Source organism: Ovis canadensis, chromosome 23 (genome assembly GCF_042477335.2).
Source record: "Ovis canadensis isolate MfBH-ARS-UI-01 breed Bighorn chromosome 23, ARS-UI_OviCan_v2, whole genome shotgun sequence".
NCBI lineage: Eukaryota > Metazoa > Chordata > Mammalia > Artiodactyla > Bovidae > Ovis > Ovis canadensis.
In genome coordinates this window covers 46,829,379-46,854,552 of record NC_091267.1, presented here as the reverse complement: position 1 = coordinate 46,854,552, position 25,174 = coordinate 46,829,379, and the positions used below count along the sequence as shown (strand labels likewise).

The following is a 25,174-nucleotide window of genomic DNA, read 5'->3' as shown; positions in this document are numbered from 1 at the left end:
GCCTCTTAAAGGGGCAGCGCCTCCTCAAGAACTCCCAGCCTCGCGGTGGGCGGGGCCGGCTCTCCAGGATGTGGAGGGAGGAGTAAGGTTCACTAGAGCTGTGACCACCTGTAGAGCAAGAACGGGTAGTCCTTGTAAAAAGGTAGAAAATGGTATAAGAGGGGAGAAAAGCAGCTGACAGAACAATTCACAACAGTCTATTAGCACTGAAAGAAAAATGTTCAGAGCTAGCCCACTGAATCGTGAGCAAACTAAATGAAAAGAAATCCACTTAGATATATTTACATATTAAAATTCACATTTTTATTGTATTAAAAATATCAACATATAATTTGCTATATAACCATTTTAACCATTTTTAAGTGTATCCTAGTGTTAATTACATGCACATTGTTGTGCAACAGATTTCTAGAACTTTTGCATCCTGCTAAACTGAAACTCTACACCCAGGAAACAATTTTCCCCAACCCCTCCCTGCTCCTCCCCCCCACAACCCCCCCTCCCGGTCCCCTGGGAATGGGAACTACCATTCTATTTTCTTTCTACTGCTGGGATACCTTATCTGAATGCAATCAAGAATATATATTTTATTAAAAATTATTCTATCTTTTCTCTTTCTCTTTATCTTTTATAGTCAGAACATTCAGTTCAGTTGTGTCCAACTCGTTATATCAATTTAAAAAATAATTGTGCAGTAAAGGGAACAAAACAAAATATTTGTTGTTAGAAAATGGCAACCAGCAATTCCCTAGCAGTCCCGTGGTTTGGACTCCAGGCTTTCAATGCCAATGGCCCAGGTTCAGTCCCTGCTGGGGGAACTAAGATCCCACAAGTCACACGGTGCAGTCAAAAAAAAGAAAGAAGGAAAATGGCAATGGGTTGCATAGGGTTCAAAAATCACTGTGTCCCAATTAAACCTCACCAACCTATAACACCCCACTCTAGAAAACATAGGAAAATTCTGTCATCACTAAACATATAATAGACTTTCCTACCCTTATACCTAGTTTTATGCTGTTCATTCCAGCTAAACTAGCTTTATAGCTTCTCTCCAAATTGGTTGTCTAATTTGGCAGCACCTTCTCCATGCAGCCTTTCCAGATTTCTCCAACCAGCAAAGAATCCTGAAACATTCACTGTCTATAGCTTCATGTGGCAATTAATCATGCAATCTTTTGAGACAGAAGTGTTGTATTGTCATTCAACATTGTTATGTGAATATGTTATCTCTCCAACTATATCTCAGTTTTCTTCTTCTCCCACAGGACTTTAGCAATGTTGTAAGTAGTTATTGAATATTTGTTGATTGCTTGAATTTACTTTCAAAATTGACAACTAATTTCAATAATAAAGAATTTTAATTCTGTTCCCTTTAGAGACTGAAGAATCTGCTGACTCCATGTGCTTACTGCTAAGTCACTTCAGTCGTGTCCGACTCTGTGCGACCCCATAGACGGCAGCCCACCAGGCTCCCCCATCCCTGGGATTCTCCAGGCAAGAATGCTGGAGTGGGTTGCCATTTCCTTCTCCAATGCATGAAAGTGAAAAGTGAAAGTGAAGTCGCTCAGTCATGTCCGATTCTTAGCGACCCCATGGACTGTAGCCTACCAGGCTCCTCCGTCCATGGGATTTTCCAGGCAAGAGTACTGGAGTAGGGTGCCATGTGCTTAGGGAGTACAAATTCTAGACTAGCTCATCTCAGCTGAGCACCAGTGAGTTTATCAGCAGAGATGACAGTAAAAACTGAAACTAAACCTTTTAAACATTGTACTTATTCCACTTCACAGCAAAATGCCCATTTTCCCATTCAAGAACTCACTATTTAATAATATAGGACTAAACAAACCAAAAAAAACAAGTAACATGCAACAACATGCTGTTGTTGGTAAACCACATTTGTCCTATTAATAATATTTGTAAATGTAAGTTGTAAATATTGTAAATTTCCATCCTCCCTTTTAAGGAGCACATAGTTGATGGCATCAAGTATATACCTTAACTTGAGACACAACCATTATGATTGTTAACTCACAAACTCTGTTCTAACCTGGAATTCCAACTCAGGATAAAGAAATTTCCCTTGTCCCCACAGCCTGCCCTCTCTCTTCCCTGTCTGAAGTAAAGCCTGAGTGTCCTCTGAGACTATTCATTTCTGTCTGGTGTGCAAGGCAGGGGAGCCAGCTGGCACGCCTTGCTTTGTCCAGCGCATCTACCAAAACGTGACTCCTGCTATAAGGCTGTCCTCTGACATCTCTGCCTGTCCCTAAGATTCCGCAGCAGAGCATCTACCGACCTTTCTGGGTTACAGTCTGAACATTTTCTGAAGACCAGCACCTACTTACACTCTTCCATTCCACCCCAAGCCCTGCCGTCTTGCTGGGTAATTTCAAGGTCCACGTGGATCACCCACCTAACATCCTGGCATTTTACCCTGCTCCCTTAAGCTTCCCGACCTCGTCCTCACCATTGTTTCACTGTGGTTTCCTCTGATCTGAGAATAGCCAGTATCTGCTTTACCCCTAAAACACTTAACGATTCATTCACACACTCTTTCTCTGAGGTAAAGTGTAATCATTTCAAAGTGTAAAATTCAGTGGCAATGTACAGATTCACAATACTGTCCAACTATCAACGATAACAAGTTCCAAAACCGCTTCATCACCCAAAAGAAAACCCTTTACCCCTTAACCAATCACTCCTTGTTTGCCTCCTCCCAACCCTGTTCCCTGGCAACTACCAGTTTGATTTCTGTCTTCATAGATTTACTTATTCCGGATTTTTCCGGTCACGTTATGAAAAGCTGAACCAAAACGTTTATTACGCAGTCTTATTTTTGCTCCATGTTACATAACACATTTTACAAAATTTCACACTCCTCGCCCCGCCTCCTACCGACAACTGTAATAAAAACAAAACCCGACCGGAAACTTCTGTCTCTCTTCTGTAAACCTGACATTTTCTGTCTCCCATCTCATCCCAGTTTAGAATCCACCCGGGGAAATCATGAATGAACAGAGTCTGTTCTGCTTGTTTTACAGTCCACGAACTCTGATTCCGTTTAACTTGATCCAGCTGCCCTCTCGCGCAGCCAAAGAAGTGGTTCAGGGTCACCGTAGAGCCTGGCCAGAGGAAGCCACACCCGGCAGCTGCCCTGCTAGGAAAGAGCGACAGTGACCACCAGCCTCCGGCCAGAGCAGCGACCGGAAGTGCGGTCCGCTAGGGCGGAGAAAGGTGACCTAACGCGGAGCCCCGGTAGGTGGCCAATCGGAAGCGAGCGTACCGGCGTAAAAGGCGGAAGAGACGCGGTCTAGTTCCGGACGCGGCCGCCGCCGCCGCCATCTGTCATCTGAGCTCCGGCACTAGCACCCTACCGTCCCAGCCCTCCCGCCTGTCTCCTCGGCGGAGCTGCTTCCCGGTCCTTCCACCTCTCTGCTCTGTTCTCGTCGCTAACTTCTTCCCCTACATGGATCTGGTCAGAGTGGCATCCCCTGAGCCCGGGCCAGCCGCGGCCTGGGGACCCAGCAAGGTGAGTGGCAGTCGGGGCTGACGCACCTGCCGTAGCCTCCTGGACTGGTCCTCTCGGAGGACCCGGAGAGGATGGCAGGCGCCGAAGCGGCTCCCCAGGCGACTTGGGAAGTTTTGGGCTGAATACCAACCGCCTGGGAAAGGGAGGACGGGCGGCGGGGCTGCGGGTGTCAGGGAGAGAGAGGCAGGGAAGGGGCACAGGCTACCAGAGGCCACCCCGGTTTGGAGTCTGCGTCTAGTTGTGCACCTTGGTTTCTGAACCCCCGTAGCATGTATTTGGGCGGGACTTGCTTAGAGATGCTGACGTTTGAGGGAAGGCAAGCACGAACTTGTTTTTCTCCAGCCAAATGAGTCAGCCCAATTATTCACAGAAAGCCAGACGGAAAGGTGGCTGAGGAAGCTGTTTCCTTAACTTGTCAAGTGTGGTCATCCTACTTGGGCAGTTAGTTGTTTTTGAAGTAGTAAGTTTAGGAGATAAGTCCAGGCGCACCCTTCCTCCCCTCCAGGCTAATACTCAAGTGTTTACAAACTGTAAGATGGTTGTGTCTGAGTTTCAATGTTTATGCTTTTTCCTGTAATGGCCAACTGAAATGCTCATTTAACATTTGGTTTCTGATTTCGGGCTGCTGCTTTTCATGACACTTTCATTAGAAGGATGAAAAGATTCTTTTGCCACTTATGGAGGGTTTTCTTGAAAGCAGAAGTAGGTCAATTGAGATTTTGTGTTCCTCAAATTAAAGTTGTGAAGGAATCCAACTTTTTTAGCTTCCTAATTGTTCATTTTTTTAAAATAAAATGGACATTTACCAACATATTAATTTAAGATGTACAACATAATGAACAACATCATGATACGTGTATGTATTGCAAAATGCTCACCACAGTAAGTCTAGTTAGCATTCAGGATTACGTTTTGTTTCTTGTGATGAGAACTTTTAAGATTTACTCTGTTAGCAACTTTCACATATACAATACAGCATTATTAACTAGTCATTCTGTATAGTACATCTCATGCCTCATTTATTTTGTTAACTGGAAGTTTCTATCTTTTGACCGCCTTTACCCATTTCACCGACTTCTTTACGTGTTCACACAGAACATCTGTTGCATTTAAAGGGTCACTCATTAATCTTATTAGTAATATCTTCATACCAGGTCTTAACAAAAAGTGGGGGAAGTATGAGCTATTAAGTACTATAAAGGAAATTTTTATATAAGTTCTCATACAACCATAAGGAGAATCTAGGATATTTAATTGGCAAATGTGGTTACATCTGTCTTTTACATTGTTTTTTTTTTTCTTTTTTCCTGTCAAAGCTTTGTTTACAAGGTCAAGATCAGTAGATGTAAAAGCACAAGTCATTAGAAAGACACTAATAAATATATACTATACATGTTAAAATTCTCCAGATAAGCTTGTAAAGCTTATAAAAATGTCAGATGAGACAAACTTTGCTCAGAATATCTAAGCTCAGAACAAACTTCACTTCCAAAACTAATTCAATAATAAAATATTTGACATCAGTCATATTGTCATTTAAATGTGCATCATCAGAACTATAAAATTTCATTTTCATCTTGCGATAAAAGATCATCTTGGGGTTTACTGATGTTCTTTTGAGAAGACGGCATTTTCATGGGGGAACCAATAGAAATACACTGCAGGTATCACACTGCAAGTATCATTTCCTTCTCTAACCTCTTGGAAGATGGAAGTGATTATAGAAACCTGTGTGGAGTAAGTGGAGATTTGAGGAAAACCTTGGAAAATGGAAAGAATGTTAAAGGCTAATGACTCTCAAAACTTTTCCATCAAGACTTCTTTATACTCTTAAAAACCACTGAGAACTCCAAGAACTTTTGTTTATATTGGTTATATCGATTGATATTTGTCATATCAGAAATTAAAACTGAGATATTGAAAAACTTTATTAAGTGATGTAAATCATGATGTTTATATAAATAATGTTTTACCAAAAAAAAAAAGCTGTTTTCCAAAATGAAAAATTAGTGAAGTAGTATTTTGGATTTTTGCAAATTCCTTTAATGTAGTAACTTAGTAGAAGACAGCTGGATTTTCATAGCTCGTTTTTCTTCAGTCTGTTGCAGTATGTATCAGTTGAAGTATATGAAGAAAATCCATCCTTACAAATAGGTGGATTTTAGCAGGCATAATTGCAGATGGGTAATAAGAGCACGGTAGACACACTGAGAATGAACTGAGTTAATCTTTAAAAATGCACATTAAAAAATGTTATTCAAGTATAGTTGATTTACAGTGTTGTGTTTAATTTCTGCTGTACAGCAAAATGATTCAGTTATACATATACATGCTTCTTTTTTATGTTCTTTTCCATTATGGTTTATCACAGGATATTGACTATAGTTCCCTGTGCTGCACAGCAGGACCTTGTTGTTTGTGCATCCTATATATAGTAGTTAAAATTCACATTCATATTCTAAACCCACTACCTTTGAAATTTTTGGAGAACACAGTTCACAGGCACTCATTCTCGTAGCCACAAGAATGCTGCCGTCTTATCTGATACAGACTCTGGAACACTCTACACTCTTGAGAGAATGAGAGTGGGAACTTTTTTAGAACTATTATGAAAATAATTTTGACCTCTTAGGCACCCCGGAAGGGACTTGGGGGTCCCCAGTTACAAAATGCCAAGCTGCTGTTATGAGCAATGAATTTTAGGGAATATTCCAAGAAGGGAGAATGGACATACTGTACGTAAAAGGGAGGAATGTGTAGCTCTGTTGGAAAGAGCTGTAACATTGGATTAGTGGTACTCCTCAGAACTGTTAAGGTCACCAAAAAGGAGGAAAGTCTGAGAAACTCACAGCCAAGAGGAGACGAAGGTGACATGATGACTAAATGTTATGTGGTATCTTGGATGGCATTCTGGAATAGAATAGAGACATTAGGAGGAAGCTAAGGAAATCTGAATGAAGTATGGGCTTCAATGATTGAGCTCATTAATTGTGACACATGTACAGTATTTACACGGAGACGCTGGGTATAGGGATTCTGGCGACTCTACAGTCTTGGTGATTTGTTGTTGTTGTTACTCTAAAAATACTCTAAAATTGAAAGTTAAAAAAGTAGTGTTGTTGTATAGGCTCAGATCACATTTTGCAGAAATCCTTGTTTTGAGAAGTAAAATTACCCACTTAAATATTTTGCCTAGATTATGTCTTCCAGCTGCATGAGCAGAAAAGGAACTTTCCTGTGAGTTATGGTTCCCTTGACTGGCTTCAAGTTGAGGACAGAATTTTTGTTATTATGTACCTCCTTCGTGTTTGCTGATTTTTTTTGTTTGTTTGTTTGTTTGCTTTAAAGTTGATTCTTTCCCTGTGGTTGTGTGCAGTAAAATCTTCAAAAAGAAAAAGCGAGATGGGCAGCTTGTGATGCATCTTGAAGAGTAGAGGAAGGGGGAATGATTTCCCTCCCATCTGCAGCCAGCCAGGTGTGGGAGGATGGTAACTGTGAAGACCCCACATTGCTGCATTCAGTGGTTGCAGTTTCCCAGGAGAGGAAAACAGGGTAGGTCAGGGGTCCTCAGCGAACAGGAGGCAGGGAGCTAATGATGGGCTTGGTAGATGTCACTTAAAGCAGAATAACTAGCTGGAAGTGGTTGGAGTTTCCCATCAGATCTTGATGCCCTGGTGAGTTTAATTTGTTGAAAGCAGTAGTGGGAAATGATGTCGGATTGCTTGGGTAGAACAAAGGCCTTTTATTCTTACCTCCTTAAACATTTGACAGAGGGAGCCAATGACTTCCTGAAGAATCGCAAAATGACAAAAGAAGATTCCCCTCCATTCACCCTATAGTGCCCATTTGGAGAAGGGGCCCCAGTGCCTTTTCTAGTCCCCCCTCGGGATGGTGACCACTTGAGCCTGTGGAGAGCTACCATGCCTGGCAGCTGAACCTCACAGCCTGGAGCATTTTAAGGAGGGATTTTGGGCTACTGGTTCAAAGATGTGATTTCAAAGTATGGAAGTTGGCAGACTTTCAGAAATCTTTGCTTATTTACCCCACACAAGGAAGAAAACTCAGTGTGAGGTGGCCCAGCTGAGCTGGCCAGCAGGGGTGCAGAGAAGTCCAGCTCTAGAGCCTCGGGCTCCTAGGAGCGCGGTCAGCAGGACTGAGTAGTCCTGGTGCCTTGTTGGTGCTCTCAGTCTCTGCTCGTTTCCCTTTCCCATTCAGTCAGTCTTGGAAGTAGGTAAATCTCTGCCTCCAAAATAACACAGTGACTGCCTTTCATCATTTACCTCTCTGAGAGATTGTCCACAGACGTCTTAACATCTTAGGAGAATTAATTGACTGCTAGCTAGAGACTAGAAGCCTGAGAAGTGGGTGGGCAGAGCGGCTGACAGCACGGTGGGGAGGAGGACTTTAACCTAGGAGCGGTGTAGAAAGAAATCAGACCTCTCCAGCCTAGGGACACCCTGGCAGTTCCTTGACATATCCCCAGGTTTCCTTTTGATGCGTGTTCAATAAAGAACTCGAATGCCTCTTTAGGTCTGAAGCCCTGTGCTGGATTCTGGCTAAAACACTTATCATCACATGCTATTCTAAATTAGACTCTCAGGAGTGGTAGTAGTTAAGAAATGTTTGGACTTTATCTTGAAGGCAGTGGGAAACATTAAAGCAATAAAAGGACTTTAATAAGGAAACTGAGCCAATCAAATCTACATTTTAGAAAAACCATTGTGTTGTAGTGTGGAGAGTGGAAGCAAACAGAAGGCAGTTAGGGGGCTCTTACAGTGAGTCACCCAGCGATGGGAGGATGACACCTCAGAAAGGGGATAGAGAACAAGTTCAGGAGATACTTAGATCTCTTATTAGTATTAATGGTCTTAATCACTGGACTGTCATGACTATGATGGAGTCATTTGCTGCTGCTCAGTGAAGCTTCTCCCCTCGAAAATTAGGAATTGTGAAATAAAGCTGCAGTTTATACACATTGCAGAGGGGCTGAGATGGTGATGCCATTGAGGAGGGCTGACCGGCCAGCTGTTCTTGAAGAGACTCACAGAATACTACTTTGCTCTAGTAATAATGTTTCAGAAATCCATTTCTCAACTTCTAAAGTTCAGAAGTATAGGGTTCATTGTTTGTCACTGCTGGGGGTATTTTTTGTTTTAGCTTATCCCAGGTTATCTTGAAAGGGGCTGCTGTACACTATTTACTTGTTGAAGACTTACTGCTTAAATTAGAAGGAAGTGTAGCTTCTAAGTGGGTTTTGAATTGTGGTAGATGGTATAGCCTGCTCCTCTAAGAGAATCTACCCAGGAAGCCAAATTATAAGTGGAAGGTGAGCAAAGTGTAAGTTGCTTGGTGAGCATGATATCAGAACAAGGGGCATCACATGAACTCAGTGGCTAGTCAGGTGATGCTGGCGTAGCCTGTGCTCCCCTCCACTATAAGGACAGTCCCACCAAGCAGGCTGGAAAGTGCTCTTGGCTGTCATAGTCTAGGTGTGTCTTTGATTAGATTTGAGCTAGGAGCTATTTTTACCTTCAAGATGATTTCTGCAAAAAACTAAACATTCCTTTTGAGTTTATTTAACTCCTCTAATTCTCAAAAGATAACCTTATTTCCAGGTTTGGAAGTCACTTTAATTTCATTATTTTGAATTGCCTTTTTTTTTTAAACAGTGTCCATGGGCTACCCCTCAAAATACAATATCTTGTTCTTTGTCTGATGTAATGAGTGAGCAGTTGGCTAAAGAATTGCAGTTAGAAGAAGAAGCTGCTGCTTTTCCTGAAGTTGCGTAAGTAAAAGTCACAAAGAATCTATTTGACCTAGCAACTGACCATAGCCAAGTCTTAGGATTTGATTAGTGATTGTCATGACAAATGAGTCAGATTTAGAAAAGCAGTGCAATAGAAGGAGCACCATTTTAGGAGTTCACTGATATTTGGGTTTTGGTCCCAATTTTGTGACTAGTTTTCAGTATTATCTTGGGCAAACTGCTCAGTTTCTCTGGGTTTCAGTTACTGCAGCAGTTGAACTCTGTTATCAAATAGATTAACAAATAATAATCAAATAGATTGATTAACAGTTTTGATTAAGTGTTTGTAGTTTGTCTTTCCATGTATACGTCATCCCCTCTGATCAGAACACAGAACAAATGAATCTGGGGTCTGCTTGGTTCTTATGATAGGCCCTTTAGCTTTCTGTTTCTTAAAGCTCCCTTAATCCTGTTGGGTGCTCTCACAGGTGCCTGCTGTTGGTCAGAAGGCAGCTGGGCAAGAGGGGGTGAAGGGTTTGGTAACGTTCTTCCATTGTTTCTTCAATACAGTGTTAACACTGAAAAGGCACACGTCACCCAAAATTGGTAGCATCTGTTTACACCAGCACATTATATTAGTCTATATTGCCTTATTTTGAATAGTGTTGCTGAAGGACCATTTATTACTGGAGAAAACATTGACACTTCCAGTGACCTAATGCTGGCTCAGATGCTACAGATGGAGTTTGACAGAGAATATGATGCCCAGCTTAGGCGTGAAGAAAAAAAATTCAATGGAGATAGCAAAGGTACTATGACCTTATTGTGACAACCCCATTGGGTGGTAGGAAATGCTTGTAATGGGCCCTAAATAAATCTTCAACTGTTTTTGCCTTTTTAAGTTTCCATTTCCTTTGAAAATTATCGAAAAGTGCATCCTTACGAAGACAGTGATAGCTCTGAAGATGAGGTTGACTGGCAGGACACTCGTGATGACCCCTACAGACCAGGTATCAGGGCTTTGACCTTCTAGGGGCATAGAATGGGGAGACAGGAGGACTAAGTATTGTATATTAATCTTTGACTCTCATTTGGTAATTTACTATTAGATTCAGATATCTTTTTCAGACAATAGTGAATGCAGCAATTTAGTCTCTGCTGTTTTTACATACTTGACTTGTCTTAATCACCTTTAGCAAAACCAGTTCCTACCCCCAAAAAGGGTTTTATTGGAAAAGGAAAAGACATCACGACCAAACACGATGAAGTAGTATGTGGGAGAAAGAACACAGCCAGAATGGAAAATGTAAGTTACAGAAAGGGTTCCCCTGGATCATAAATATCCTAAAGTTTTATTAGGGTTAGTTAAAAACATAGGATTCTAAATACACTATCTTAAGTTTCTAAAAATATCCTTCATCCTTTCTAGAGATATTTTAGAAGACAGTACAGCAACACCATGGAAACTCAGCCACTGATGAGAATATATTGTACCTAAGAATAAAATTCTCCAACAATATTAAGAAAACTAGTTTGATTGACATTGATTCTAAAATTAAGAAACTGTTCTTAAGAAAGTAACGTTCTTCAGTGTCTTAGTTTTCCATGAAATACTTAAGAAACATAACCGTGGCGATTGGAGGGTAACATTGGGAGGCGGAAACCCTTCCTACTGTACACCCTGCTGTAATTTTTGAATTTTTTGTCTTCTGCCTACGCCTGCAAAATCAGAAACAAAATGTGATTTTTGAAAAATAGAAAAAATGGCATTTTTTCCTCCTTCACAAATATCATGGTAAATATAAAACATTTAGACTTAAGAACAAAAATACTTGTTAAATAAACATATTATTAAATTGTAGAAATAATCTAGATCTGACTCTAGAACAACTCTGTCCAGTATAATTTTTTGTGATAATACCACACACTGCGTGTACCAGTGCTATCTAATATGGTAGCCATATTTGACAACTGAGTACTTGAAATTTGGTACAACTAAGGAACTGAATTTTTAATTTTATTTTAATAATTTAAATGTAAACATCCACATGTGGCTAGTGGCTTCCATATTGGGCTTAATTGTCATGGTATGAGCATAGCCTGCTGTTTTATCCTACTCTTCAAAAATAATTGACTGTGAAATTGTTTTTTTTTTGGTAAGACTTGGTATGATTTCAAAATATAATATATCCTTTGATATCAAAGCAAAGTTCAGAGCATATGCTAAAATACCTTAGTTTTTAGATGTGTTTGGATGTTTTCCATGCATAAAATAAACCCTCCCTTCCTTTGGGATGAAATTTCTTTAAAAAGCCTTGTTTCCCTTTCTGTTGAGCTCACTGCTGAGTTATTTTGGTTTTTCCTCTGTAATGTCTATGGATTCTGCTTTCATAGCATTATCATCTATTGAGTAGGGAACCTAATCCAAGTAAAACTGTTTATCTCTGTCCCATGTTAAAGTATTCAGATGCTGATTTTTCTTTTCCATTTTGGCAGTTTGCACCTGGGTTTCAGGTAGGAGATGGAATTGGAATGGACTTAAAACTATCAAACCATGTTTTCAATGCTTTAAAACAACATGCCTACTCAGAAGAACGTCGAAGTGCCCGCCTCCATGAGAAAAAGGAGCATTCTACTGCAGTAAGTATTCTTATGTTTAATGGAAAGATTCATATTGGAAAACTTCACGTTTGGAGGAAAAAACAAGACAGAAGTTCATGTTTGATATTTTTTCATGAGATTGACTTTTCAAAACAAAGATGTGAATAAAACCCAAGTAGCTTTGCCATTTGACTTTCAGATTTCATGTAATGGTTATTAATCAGTTAGTCAAGACTAGCCTTTCAGTGGTCATAATTACTTTGGACTATGTTGCTTTCATTGCATATGATAAATTGTTTTCTGTCATGACATATTTATAATAACAATGGTTTATAATGTTTTAATTAATGAAGTTAGTGTCTAGTATCTTGAGAATAATTTTTAAACTTTTAGAAAAACAACTAATGGTAGGTACATCAGGAGAGCTATTTAAAGTTTGGAGATAAAACTTTGACTAAGCTAGAGTCTGATTTTTAGTAGTTCTTTTAGATATTCACTTTCAGAGACAGTAGAGTTATAGGAATGGATGTTATCTTTACAGTCCTCTTTTAAGAGCCTGTTATATATACATCTAAGTAAATGAACAATAAAAGTTTTAAAAAGTGTATATTTTGAATGTTGGATATCAGGAATGGCTCAGAAAATGTTTTGTGATTTCCAGTCATTATCACTTACAGCACTTTATCTTTTGCAGGAAAAAGCAGTTGATCCTAAGACACGTTTACTTATGTATAAAATGGTCAACTCTGGAATGTTGGAGACGATCACTGGCTGTATTAGTACAGGAAAGGAATCTGTTGTCTTTCATGCATATGGAGGAAGGTAAATAAGCAGAAAACAATACCGTGATATAAACCAAAGCTTAGTCCCTTGTTCTGAATTTACATAAGATCAAAGTTTAAAGTGTTATTTTAGGAAGTCTCAGCAATATAGGGACACAAAAAGAAAAACACAGTCAAGGGAGTTCCCTAGTGGTCTAGTGGTTAGGATTCGATACTTTCACTGTTGTAGCCTAGGTTCAGTCCCTGATCTGGGGGACTGAGATCCTGCAAGCCTCGCCGTGTGGCCAAAAAAAACCCCAGTCATCCCAATTGTACCATCAGGAGAGAACCGGTAATAATTTTGTGTAGACTCCTCCAGTCTTTTTTCTATGAACATATTATTTTTCATATTATTGTAATTGTTCTATATCATACAGGCAGCTGTAGTGGCATAGCAAAATTTGAGCCTGAGTTTGATTCAAAACTTTTCTCTATGGGACTGATACCAAGTTGGGAGGGTTATACTTAAGAAATGTCTTTAAAGCTTTTTTTGTCATTTTAGATCTTACCCACTTTACTTTTGTTACGAGATCTTAGTCGAATAAAGGATGGCATGAGGAAGAGAAAACATTTTAAACATGGAGCCTGTTGAGAGAATGTGCAAACCAGGAATATGATATCATCTGGTTACTTAGCTTTAAAGTGTTACTAGTTCATCAAGGCTTACTAGCTCAGCTAATCCTTTATGTTAGCAGTGTTTATAAACAAAATTGTTAAAATAGATTACAGATTATTCTAGTTATTTTTAGCTCTAGAAGGTATTTATTATATGCTTAAAGGGATTCAAACAATTACTGCTCAAGTACTTGCCTTTGGTTTTCTTATTTAACTTGTTTCCCTTTCTAGATGCAACATACACATATAATCATGTATTGAATTACACTAAGTTCCAAAATGAAAGGGATAAAAATGAATGTTAGGTTAAAATGACTCAACATTTTTTAAGCAATGTGATCTGGAGCAGCCTACTAAACTTACTTGAAAATTCACCCTCCCTTCATAGGATTTTAGTTGGGGTGATTGAGATCGTATTTGATTATACCTGGTATAAATTACTCTTAATAAACCTTTTTTTTTTTACTCTAAGCTCTCTTGCCCTCTTTCCAAATTTCAGCTGAGGGTTCCCTGAGATCAGGCAAACATAACTTAATGGCACAAATTATTTTAAAATGAAAAGTTCCTCACAATAGAAATTAAACTGTACAAAAAGGATTAAAATGAAAGTAGCCTTCATCTTACCAGCTGTGGCCCCCACAGGTTTTTCCTCTAAAGTTTACCACTATTAATAGTTTTTGGTCTACTAGAAGTTTTTATCAGCATCTTTTTTTTCAATTAATATATCTCTCAAGTCCTAGTTTACTGGTTTGTATCATACCATTTTTATAGTAGAACATTCCACGAATATACAGGAATATCTTTGTACATAAGCTTTGCTATGCTTTTGCAAATAAATCCTTAAGCTAAATTCCTAACACTTGGAATTGCTGGGGCAAAGACTACATGCATTTTTCCCCTTTCTGTTAAACAGTGGAAGGCCTTACTGAAAAGAGAGTACCAGATTTTGCTCACTGTTTGGCCCGCTGACCTGGCTGTTATATCAATCAATGTTTCTTGATTTCTGTTATTCATTAAAATTTTTTAAAAAGACTTTTTCTTCTTATGTGTCACACCAAAGGCCAGAAATCTTAGATTTGTTTATTTTTTAATAGTGGAGCAAATACACTTTTCCCTGTGAGCTAGTTAGATCTGGAGGTTGCACAATTCTGAATGTCAGTAGGTGTCGCCAGATTGCCCAATAAGACGGTTAACCAGTTTATGCCACCACCAGTAAGCAGTATGAACCTGTGTCCCTCATTCTCATCAGTGCCTAGTCTTATCAGACTTAATATTTTTTTCTCGTGTCCCTCATTCTCATCAGTGCCTAGTCTTATCAGACTTAATATTTTTTTCTCAATGTAAAAGATAGAAAGTACCTTTTTAGTGTTTTGGTGTGCATTTATTTAGAATGATTAGGGTTTGGTTTTTTTTTTTCACATGTATTGGCCACTTGGGTTTCTTTTTCTTGCCATTTTCCTTATTTATTCTTTCTCCATTTTCTGTTCAACTTAATGATCCTTTGATAGAACAAGTGGGCTCCCTTTGCTTATTGTGGAATTGGTATTATAATCTATACTTTGGCATTTGTAAGTTAGTAAAGCTAGAGAGCATTTGGTTTTCAATAGCTGAGAGTAAATATATTTTAAAGTATAAGTTAGTTTTCTCTGCTACATAACAAATTACCACAGATATAGCAACTTAAAACAACACCTATGTATTATCTTATGCTTCCTGTTGATCAAGTTCAGGCAGGCACGGCTTAGCTGGGTTCTCTGCTTAGGGTCTCCCAGGACTGCACTCTTGCGTGTCAGCTGGGCTCTGTTCCTTACCGGAGCATGAGGTCCTCTTCCTTAGGCGCAGTTCAGTTCCTTGTGACTATAGGACAGAGGTCTCCACCTTCTGGTTGCCTGCCAGCCAGGGACTGCTCTGAGCTCCTAGAGGCCCCTGTAAGTTCTAGTCATGAAGCCCTTTTGTACAGCAGGTTGCATCTCAGAATAATCAGGAAACTCTCTGCCTTGGGTCTACTAAGACTGAGTCTTAGAGGATGGAAGATAATCCTGGCAATGACTGTACTATCACTTTTGCTGTAATCTACTCAAGGGAGGGGCTTATACAGGCATGTACACCAGGGACTGGGATCTTGGGGACCCTTTTAGGTCCTGCCTGCCACAGAGCTTTTCTGGGTTCTGTCATGCTCACACTGACCAAGTAATCAACAGTTATTTGAATAGTAACATGTGCTAGATTTTTTCAGGATATAACATGTGGTATATTCAAGAGGAGGACATTACAGTAAGAACTGGTAAAAGTTATACAGAATGTAACATACATAGGTTGGTCTTTTTTAATACATATGTATCTTTTTTTAAAGATTAAAAAAGTACTATTCATGATTGTGACTGTCTCAAGAGTTGAAATGGGGAATGAAACTAACTACCACAGGTGGTAATCAAAGGAAAGTTCACCTTTATTTGTAAAGTTTAATTCTTAAAAAAAAAAGTGGAGGAGGGAGTGCTGAAAATGGGAGGATTGAAATTTAGACTATGAGATTAGACAGAAAATTAGAAGTTACATATTTAGAGGTAATAAGGTATAAAATTGTGTAAGCAAACCAGAAATTGGTAAGGAGGACCTTAAAAGCTCGGCAGAGGGTTGTGTAATTTACCGAGAAACATGGAAGCTTTTTTTAGTAGGAGAATGACAAGATGAGTCTTATAAATTAGATTCTATCCTGGAGACCTTGCAAGTGAGGAATCTCCTCAGTAGTATTTTTGATAGGGCCTCATCTACCTATGGTTAAATTATTTCAGTGACAGAGAACTTATCTCAAAATCCAGAGATGTCTAAAACATCTTTAAATTATCATTTCTTCCTTGGGGAGAATCTCTATTCTGTTTCACTGAAAACTGTTTCGTTCATTCACCAAGTGTTTATGCAGCTACCATGTTCCAGGCATCTTCTGTGTACTGGGGCTATAACAATGACTGGTACAAGGGAGGTCCCTGCTTTCATAGACTACTTCTTCCCACCCCTCTCTCCAGTCCCCTCCCAAGACTATCAGATAAGTGCCATGCAAATGGATAAAACAGGGTGATGTCATAGTGACTGGGTGACTGCTTTTTATCAGTAGGACTGGGAAATCTCTGATGAAGTGACATTTAAACCTGGACTTGAATGACACACCTGGATTCAGTATCACATATCAGAAGGAAGAATGTTCCAGACTAAAGAACAGCTAGTGCTAATGCCTTCAGACAGGTGTAAGCTTGGTATCTTTGGGAGGTTAAGAAAGCCAATTTCTCTGGGGTGTATTGTGTGAGGAGGAGCCAGAAGGCTGGAGAAGCAAAGGGTGTGTCAGGCAACACTCTGTAAGTCAGGGTAAGTAGTCTGATTTTTCAGTGCAGTGAGAACCAAAGCTCAGATTCGAATCTCATTTTCAAATGATTACTCAGATTGCTGTGTGGGAAATGAATTCTAGTCAGGCAAGAGAAGAAACAGATCAGTTAGAAAGTTGTGGTAATGGTTGAGAGATGACTTTGGTCAGACTAACAAGTGATGAAGATGAAGAGTAGGAGACTGCTGGTGTGTGTTTGGAAAGTGAGAGTGGACAGTCTGTGCTGTGGGGTTGGCTGTGGGAAGGGAGAGGGACTCCAGGCAGACTGCAGCCTATTTTAAAGTGTATGAAAAAAAAAAAAAGGAAAAAAATTCATTAAGGAAATTTGAATAAACTTTGGGCAAGTGTATAGGTCTTCATTGTTCAAGTTTAATTCCATAGTCATTAAATGAAGATTATATTATGGGTTGTTGAAAACCGTGGACAATTTATTTGAAAGTGAGTCTTATTAAAAAAGCTAAAAGCTAGGGTTTTCTTAAGACCTAAAACGTGGAGGCTTAAAACAAAACACCCCAAGGCTTCCATTCTCAGAGAAGATAGATCTTTCATGTCATAAAGTTTTTTATTTTGAAGTTGTTTTTTACCTGGAAACCGACACTGACTTAATGTTTGTTTCTTCCACTTAGCATGGAGGATGGAAAGGAAGATAGTAAAGTTATACCTACAGAATGTGCCATCAAGGTATTTAAAACAACCCTTAATGAGTTTAAGAATCGTGACAAATATATTAAAGATGATTTCAGGTTTAAAGATCGCTTCAGTAAACTAAATCCTCGTAAGATCATCCGCATGTGGGCAGAAAAAGAAATGCACAATCTCACAAGGTAAAGAAAATCATTGTGCTGGAAGTCATCTTGGGTGATCACCTCTTTGTATTAAGTCTACCAGCCTGGCAAAAACACCCATGCTTTCTTTTAAATTCATTTGTAGAAAGCATGAAAGGCCTTGAAATTCTAGTATTTAAGGAGAGCTTCTATAAGAAAGCATTTCCATGCATATAACCTGAATTTGTACTCATAGGGTAAAAAATCCATTTTGTTTTTTCTTTTCCTCAGTAAAGTTTGAGGGAAATTAAGTCATTTTCTACTGAAGATATTTTGTCATATATCTAAATGTTATCTTTTCCAGCTTCCAGTTAGGCAAATTATAAATAATAATTTCCTTTTTTGTTTCAGAAAAGGTTTATCCCATCTAATATTTGTTAATTTGGTGAGGGCAGGATTTTACCAGTCTGATTGCGTTTGCTTTAATTTATTAGACTTGTTGCCCAATTTTCAAAGCAGAATTTATCAAGGAAATTGTTTTGTCAGCCAAGAAATTGACTAATAATCTTTCTTATTTACAAACCTTCCTATATTTGAACTATTAAAAGCTTTTAATTTTAGTTTGATTTTCCTAAAGTTGTTTGTTTTCAAACATAATTATCCATATTTATTAGTTGCAAGGCTTGTATTTAGTAGGACTTCTAATTAGGATAATTTCCCAAGAGGCCTTTCTGCCCTACAGGTTGTTTTCTGTATTACTAAGATCTCATCACTGCCTTTCTTAACATTTTCCCGTAGCTCCCATAGTCTTGAGTGTAAAGTTCAAAGCTGTTTTGTGACGCGGAGCCAGCCATTCTCTGTGGGCTCAGCCCACTTGTCCTTGCTCCCACTCAAGATCAACCAACTAACTGTGTTGATTTACACACGCACACCCCCACATGGACTGTGCACCCCGATGCCTCTGCATCTCACAGCAGCTTCCACACCACGCCTCCCCACAGTTAGAACCTGGCTGGTTCCTATCTGCCCACTTCTTCCTCGATGCCGCCCACCCGTGCCTCTGCCAGTGCCCGTACCACACTATGCTGTTATCATCTCCTCACTCATCTGTTTCTCACCAGGCCACAGGCTCTGTGAGGGCAGAGGCTGTGTCATACTGCCTTTGCATTCCAACATTCCCCAGAGTGGAACACAGTGACAGCTCATTGCAGGACCTCGTTAGATATTTGTTGAATGAATGAAATATTCTCTCCTGCTGATCTTTACCTTCTTGATCCTTTCTTTCTGTGTAGGATGCAGAGAGCTGGAATTCCTTGTCCAACAGTTGTACTACTCAAGAAACACATTTTAGTTATGTCTTTTATTGGCCATGATCAAGTTCCAGCCCCTAAATTGAAAGAAGTAAAGCTCAGCAGTGAAGAAATGAAAGATGCCTACTATCAAACTCTTCATGTAAGTTGTGCCATACAGAGCATTCAGATACCAATTTTTAAAAATACTTCCTCTAAACTAAAAAAATTCCTAACAGGACTATTTTAAGGCGTTATTACGAGGACAAACTGAAGTTTGTGAAGGAATGTTAATATTGAAGAGTGGTCTTTCTATCAATATGCATGTGTTTTGAGTTGTTTTAGAAAAACCATGGACCTGTGCAGCAAGTGAAGGGTCAGTGTTAGTGACATGGAAGCCAGAAGCTATTCATAAAACTTCATTAAATAAAATTTGAGGTTGCTATATTTAGCAGATACAGTGCCTTGTTAGTTTGTATGCCTTCTTGAAACAGTGAAGGAAATAACCGTTAGTGTTGGGAAATTAGAAGGAAGCAGATTCACTCTCAGTGTAAGGAAGTAATGATCAGAAGATGGTGAGGTGTGGTTTATCCATCTGTGCAGGCATTAGAAGGCATATGTCAGGAGTCTTGAGGAAGCTATTTATGTTTTGGGACAGAAACCAACTTCAGTCTGGGAGACTTCTAGCTCAAGAAACTGCTCCTGATACTGTTATGCCTCTGTTTTGTAAGACTTCCCTGGTGGCTCAGATGGTTTAGTGTCTGCCTACTCTAAGGGAGACCCAGGTTTGATCCCTGGGTGGGGAAGATCCTCTGGAGAAGGAAATGGCACCCAACTCCAGTACTTTTGCCTGGAAAATCCCATGGACGGAGGAGCCTGGTAGGCTACAGTCCATGGAGTTGCAAAGAGTCAGACACGACTGAGTGACTTGACTTCACTTCTTTTTTTTTTTTTAATTGAATCAGAGAAACGTTTTTAGCACAGTGTGTGCATGGAGCTCTCATGTCATGCAGCAGTTGATGTGAATATGAACGTGTTATCCAAATTAATTTTTTAAGATATGGCTAGAGAGTCCAGTTTTCTCTGCCTTTAGTAGGAAAACAGTCAACAAAAATCAAGCCTACCTTTCTGGTTTCTTTTGGCCGTGGTGTGGCTGGGGAAGAGATGAAGTAGTGATGAACTTCATATTTGATTCTGTTAAAGCTGGGAAACAAACATTAGTGCTGACTTCTCTAAGGCTAGGGATCACCACTAGTCATATAGTATATATAATATTATGTAATACCACTTAATTTAGAAGACTGTCTCTTTTTCACATGTCTGGCAGGAAGGACTTTTTATCTTGGAGTTGTGTGCACCCTTGGAACTCTCAGTGAGATGTTTGCCCTTTTATGAAGGGTAAGCCTAGGTCCCCTGGTGACCACAGCTCTCTCACATGCGTGGGAACCCAGGTCTGCCCTTTGGCTTCCTGATCGCATTACTATCACATGGGCGGGGAAGTAGAGTGTCATATCTCTTCCACTGTTTCATTGTTCTCCCATTGTTCCTTGAGGTTGAAAAAAAAAAAAGGCACAGCCTTGACTGTAGCACAAAAAAGAAGTTAAGTTCTTTACCCTGGTTTTGCTCTTTCTGGAAAATATTGGTTGATGTGGATATTTTAGTTGTATGAGTGACTTAGAATGGTTCCTCATGTCCTAAATGTCTGTCCTTTCTCCTCACAGTTGATGCAGCACTTATATAACGAATGTACTCTCGTACACGCCGACCTCAGTGAGTACAACATGCTCTGGCATGCCGGGAAGGTGAGGAGCATTTTGTTCATGTTCAGACTTAGTGACTTGATGTAAATGACTGACTATAAAGAAATCACTGTGCTGTGTATTTAAATAGGTCTGGTTGATTGATGTCAGTCAGTCTGTAGAACCAACCCACCCTCATGGCCTGGAGTTCTTGTTTCGTGACTGTAGGAATGTCTCACAGGTGGGAATGTAAATTGTCTTTTTTATGGGTGGGCTGTAGTAGATTGAAATATTTTTCTGACTCCTAAGACCAGTAAGAAGACACTATTCTTAGAAGTTAAAGGAAGGGTTTAGTTCCTCTTTGCTTTCACGATAAAGAGACAAAGATTGATTTGTCAGGTTTCATTTTTTGCAAGAATTTGATTGCATGCCTCACATTTGGGCCAATGAATTAAATTTCTGAGAGAGTAAGGTTTATTTTGGTTCTAAATATTTAAGCTGTCAAGTAGACATGTAATCCATTCACAGTGCTTTAAGGGAAGCTGAACTATAGCAACCCTGCATGCTTCCCACCATTGTTACTGAGAGAGTCTTGCTAGTGGTGTAGTCTGGACACTGTTTCTCTGAGGCAGAGTGAGTAGACGAGGGCAGGTAAAACTCAGTCATCACAGAGTTGAGACACATCTGTTTGCTATTTTCTGAAGGAAATGAATTGTCAGCAACAGATTCAGATAGGAATGTTCTTTCTAAATACGATAGAACGACTTCATTGGAAATAATGTCTGAGTTTAATTCATGAAATTTAGAGATTATTTTGTGTCTACTTAAAGCAATGCCAAGCAATTTTATATATACCACTCATACTTACAGGTTTAGAAGGTGCAATATGACAGACTTATTATTAAATCCAGAAGACAGCCCACGTGTGTGAGAGGACAGTAAGCAAGTAGAACCTGAGCGCAGTTTTATTTGAGTTGGAAACATCTGCAGCTAAAAAATTATGGAGGGAATTCACCAGTGTCTTACAGTACACTGTTTGCTGTTTCTGAGAGAACCTGGCTAATATCTCTGCTGACTTTCTCATGTTTCTTTACTAGTTTTTTCAGAAAGGAGGAGTAAAGGAAGCCCTTGGTGAACGAGAACTCTTCAATGCTGTTTCAGGCTTAAACATCTCGGCAGATAATGAAGCTGATTTCTTAGCTGAGGTAAGTGTTGTAAGGCTGTTTTTCACCTCGCTGATAGTGAGGAGCTGGATGGAGTAGATAATGAAACCCAGAGCTGAGTTTATCCTCTCATCCCCTCAGAAACAAAATTAGAGATTTTTCTTTTCTTGAGATGTTTTTGATCCTTCCTTGGAAATACCCAGTCATTGCAGTGGATCTCAGTTCAGTTGCTCAGTTGTGTCCAACTAACTCTTTGTGACACCATGAATTGCAGCACGCCAAGCCTCTCTATCCATCACCAGCCCCCAGAGTTCACTCAGACTCACTGCCATTGAGTCAGTGATGCCATCCAGCCATCCCTTCCTCCAGGGAATGTCTCTCAAAACTGAACAAAAACCGAAATGTGAAACAGCAACAAATTATTCCCAACAACCTACCAAAGCAGAGAATGATTGTAAAATCTGTTCCAGAAAGCCCCACTGTGACTTGAGTTTGGCCAAGCCATGCTGGAGTCTAAGGCCAGAGGAGAAGTGACGGGAAGTTGGTACGTCTAGCCTTTAGTTCAGGACAGTTACATGATGTTGCTGCTGCTGAGTCAGCTTTGGGATTTCCTTTTTCTTGTTCCCTGAAAGCTGTATAGATTATATCGTAAGACCTATCTGATGGCAGTGGCTAGCTTGATAAAGACACTTAGCATCAATCCTGATAATATAATCAAGTAAAAACATACACGTATGTATCACACTGTGATCTGTGTCACACACTATAATTCTGATTCAAGTCCAGTGTCATTAGGAATGTCATTTTAGGAGAGTAAAAATACCAGTTCAATCTCAAGCATGACTTCTGTGAAGTAGCATTTTGACCAATGGATTCAATGTATATATTTTACAGATAGAAGCTTTGGAGAAAATGAATGAAGATCATGTTCAGAAGAATGGAAGGAAAGCTGCTTCATTTTTGAAAGACGACGGAGGTCCACCAGTCTTATATGATGAATAGCACTAATGCCCACTGCTTTCAGTGTTGACACACTGGTGATTGTCAGCTGCCAATGGCAAATGAAGTTATGGGTGACTTGAAATATCAAAACATGAGGCGTGTACAATGGTGCTTCTGTGCTTCTTTTCCCTTGTAACCCATATACCAGATGCGTGGAATTTTTAGCTCAGCATTGAGAGAATAAGATGTCACTACCTCTCATGATATGAATAGGGTAATATAATTCTTAACAGCTACAGGTTATCTAGCCGAAATCAACCTGATTTTACAGGATTTGTGGCATAAAATGTTTTGATGAGAATTTTTAACATTTCCAAATATGGAAGGAAGGGACAGTTGTGTTTACAAAGGAGACATTTATCACAACACACTTGGTTTTTCTCACCTCCCTCTTTTGTGTTGCATCTTTCCTCAAATATTTTATCGGCCTAAAATTAGCCCTTCTTAATTCCTTTTCCAGATTGTGACCATGATTCTAAAGGGAAATTTCTTTAGTAGGTGACGTAAATGGAAATTTGGTTTCAGAATGGCTGACAGAAGTAAAGTGCTTTTTATTGGTACATCATGAATTCTTTTCCCACACTCATATGCAAGAAAAAGGCATCATCAATTTCTGAAAGAGATAAATAAGTACTTCTCAACTATCCACAGTTTTTAAATTTAACTTCCAGCTTTTCTACATTTAGGTGAAATGATTAGGATGTAACTCATGGTGCAGCTGCTCTGCATTTATAATGAAAATGTAAATTATCTGGAAGGACAGAATAAAATCTTCAACCATGTTTAACATTTTTAATGAAGTCATTGAAACAGTTCAGTTTACACATCACTCAAGCTGTATACTTACTGATTTTGAAAGAAATATAGCAGGCTACCTAGAAAGATTATATAATCAAAGGATGAAAAGTACATACAGAACAAGTTGGGTACCAAATCACCAACTAATTTAAACTGCTTGATCTCGCTTTTAATAATTTTTAGTACTGTTGGGGTGCCACTTCTTAATGCAGACGAAATACACTGACTCTATTAAAGACTGAAGCTCATTCAGAACAACACAATCGTTCGTAGAAAGTAAAATCCGAACATTAGTTACACAACATTATTTTAAAATGCCAAATACATTCTCTCTAGAAAAATATTTATTTTGTTTCTGTTGTATAACTTTTAGTTGTGTTTCAGAGAAGTATGATTTGGGGCTACTCATTGCATTTCATGAAATGTTTACCACTATGAAACAAATATTTAAATGACTGGGAATTATTGACTTTACAGAAATTTTAAAGAACTAATTTTAAAAACCATTAACCATTAAATTTTGTTTTATTTTGTTTTCTGACATACTCTGTTTGACAGTAGCAGCAAACAGCTGCTGTGTGGCATTCTTGGAGTGTGCTGTGAACATGCTTTTTAAGGAATTAAAAGTGAAGAGATCATTTTAGAATTGGTTCTTTGTGTGTATTCTTCCTGTTCCTTATATTAACATAGGCCCTGGCATTGAGTTACATTAACCCTCCTGTTTAAATTCAGCAGTGCTACTTTAAGCAGTGCCCCCCCCCCCACCCTCCCATCTTTAAATTTCACTTTTAAATGACCTATTTCACATTACAAATAGGTTTTTCCCCTCATGCAGAGCTAAGAGTACATTTCTCACACCGTGGAAAAATGTTGATTTGCTAAATAGTCAAATACAAATGGGAAATAACAAAATCTGGAAGCAAGGATCTTTTGCCTCACTTTAATGGAAGTGAATATATGAATATGAGATAAATTATCAAAATAAGATTATGTGTAGAGAATTTTTATTTCAACAAGATAATTTTTTCTCAGTTTCCTTTTATTAGAAAAAAAAGAAAATCAGGGACTTCCCTGACAATCTAATCCACTTCCCTGGCAGTGGTTAGGTCCTTGCTTTCACTGCCTGGGTTGAATTCCTGGTCAGAAGTTATGGAGCAGCCAAAAAAAAAAAAAAATCCATTTTTCTGCTTACAAAACTAAGACATGCATGCTTACTTACATTTAAATATTACAGAAATCAGAAGTGCTGAAATAAATGCCTCCTTGAATTCCAAAAATCACTGCATGCAGTGGGGCATATATCTATGCCATATTGTTTCTTCTCAGCAAATGTATTCTCTTTTTTAAAAAAATCTTTGGACAGAAAGTGAGATGAAGCTAGGCAGCTGATGGTGAAGTGTTGATCATGGTAAAGCCCTAAGGAAGATGAAGGAGACAAAGGCCCTAAGATACATTAGAGGCTGTACAGTGTTGCTTGTTTAGGCTCTGGGCATCAGAAGAGATTGTTGTCTGCACCTTTTGAAAACTTCTGATCAGTTTCCAACACTTTAGAAATTCCTAGGGAAAATCTCTTCTGATTGTACTTTCAAACCTAAATATTTCTATTTTTGAAGACATTTTATGAATGATTTAATTTCTCAAAGTTTATATTTGAAGATACCAGTTTATTCCTGTCAAAGCCTCTTGTTTTTATTCTTTGATTTCATGTTTATTTCCCAATTCATAAATAAAGGT

The 25,174-nt window shown here is 39.0% G+C and overlaps 1 protein-coding gene across 1 annotated transcript; it reads left to right on the top strand.

Moving 5' to 3' along the window:
* The first annotated feature begins 2,932 nt into the window (after positions 1–2,932).
* On the top strand, positions 2,933–24,086 carry RIOK3 (RIO kinase 3). Its single transcript, XM_069569024.1, has 13 exons — positions 2,933–3,526; positions 9,196–9,311; positions 9,936–10,081; positions 10,175–10,282; positions 10,469–10,578; positions 11,769–11,912; positions 12,568–12,695; positions 17,312–17,509; positions 18,742–18,901; positions 20,460–20,540; positions 20,629–20,718; positions 21,575–21,682; positions 22,535–24,086. The coding sequence occupies exons 1-13, from the start codon at positions 3,464–3,466 to the stop codon at positions 22,640–22,642; spliced, it is 1,560 nt and encodes a 519-aa protein (XP_069425125.1). The 5' UTR covers positions 2,933–3,463; the 3' UTR covers positions 22,643–24,086.
* The last annotated feature ends 1,088 nt before the right edge of the window (positions 24,087–25,174 follow it).

Excerpts from the sequence above, each read along its gene's own strand:
- RIOK3 (XM_069569024.1), top strand. The coding sequence starts at position 3,464 with ATGGATCTGGTCAGAGTGGCATCCCCTGAGCCCGGGCCAGCCGCGGCC. Across the intron at positions 10,283-10,468 it reads TGATGACCCCTACAGACCAG|CAAAACCAGTTCCTACCCCC; the intron begins GTATCAGGGCTT and ends AATCACCTTTAG. Across the intron at positions 20,719-21,574 it reads ACTGTAGGAATGTCTCACAG|TTTTTTCAGAAAGGAGGAGT; the intron begins GTGGGAATGTAA and ends TTTCTTTACTAG.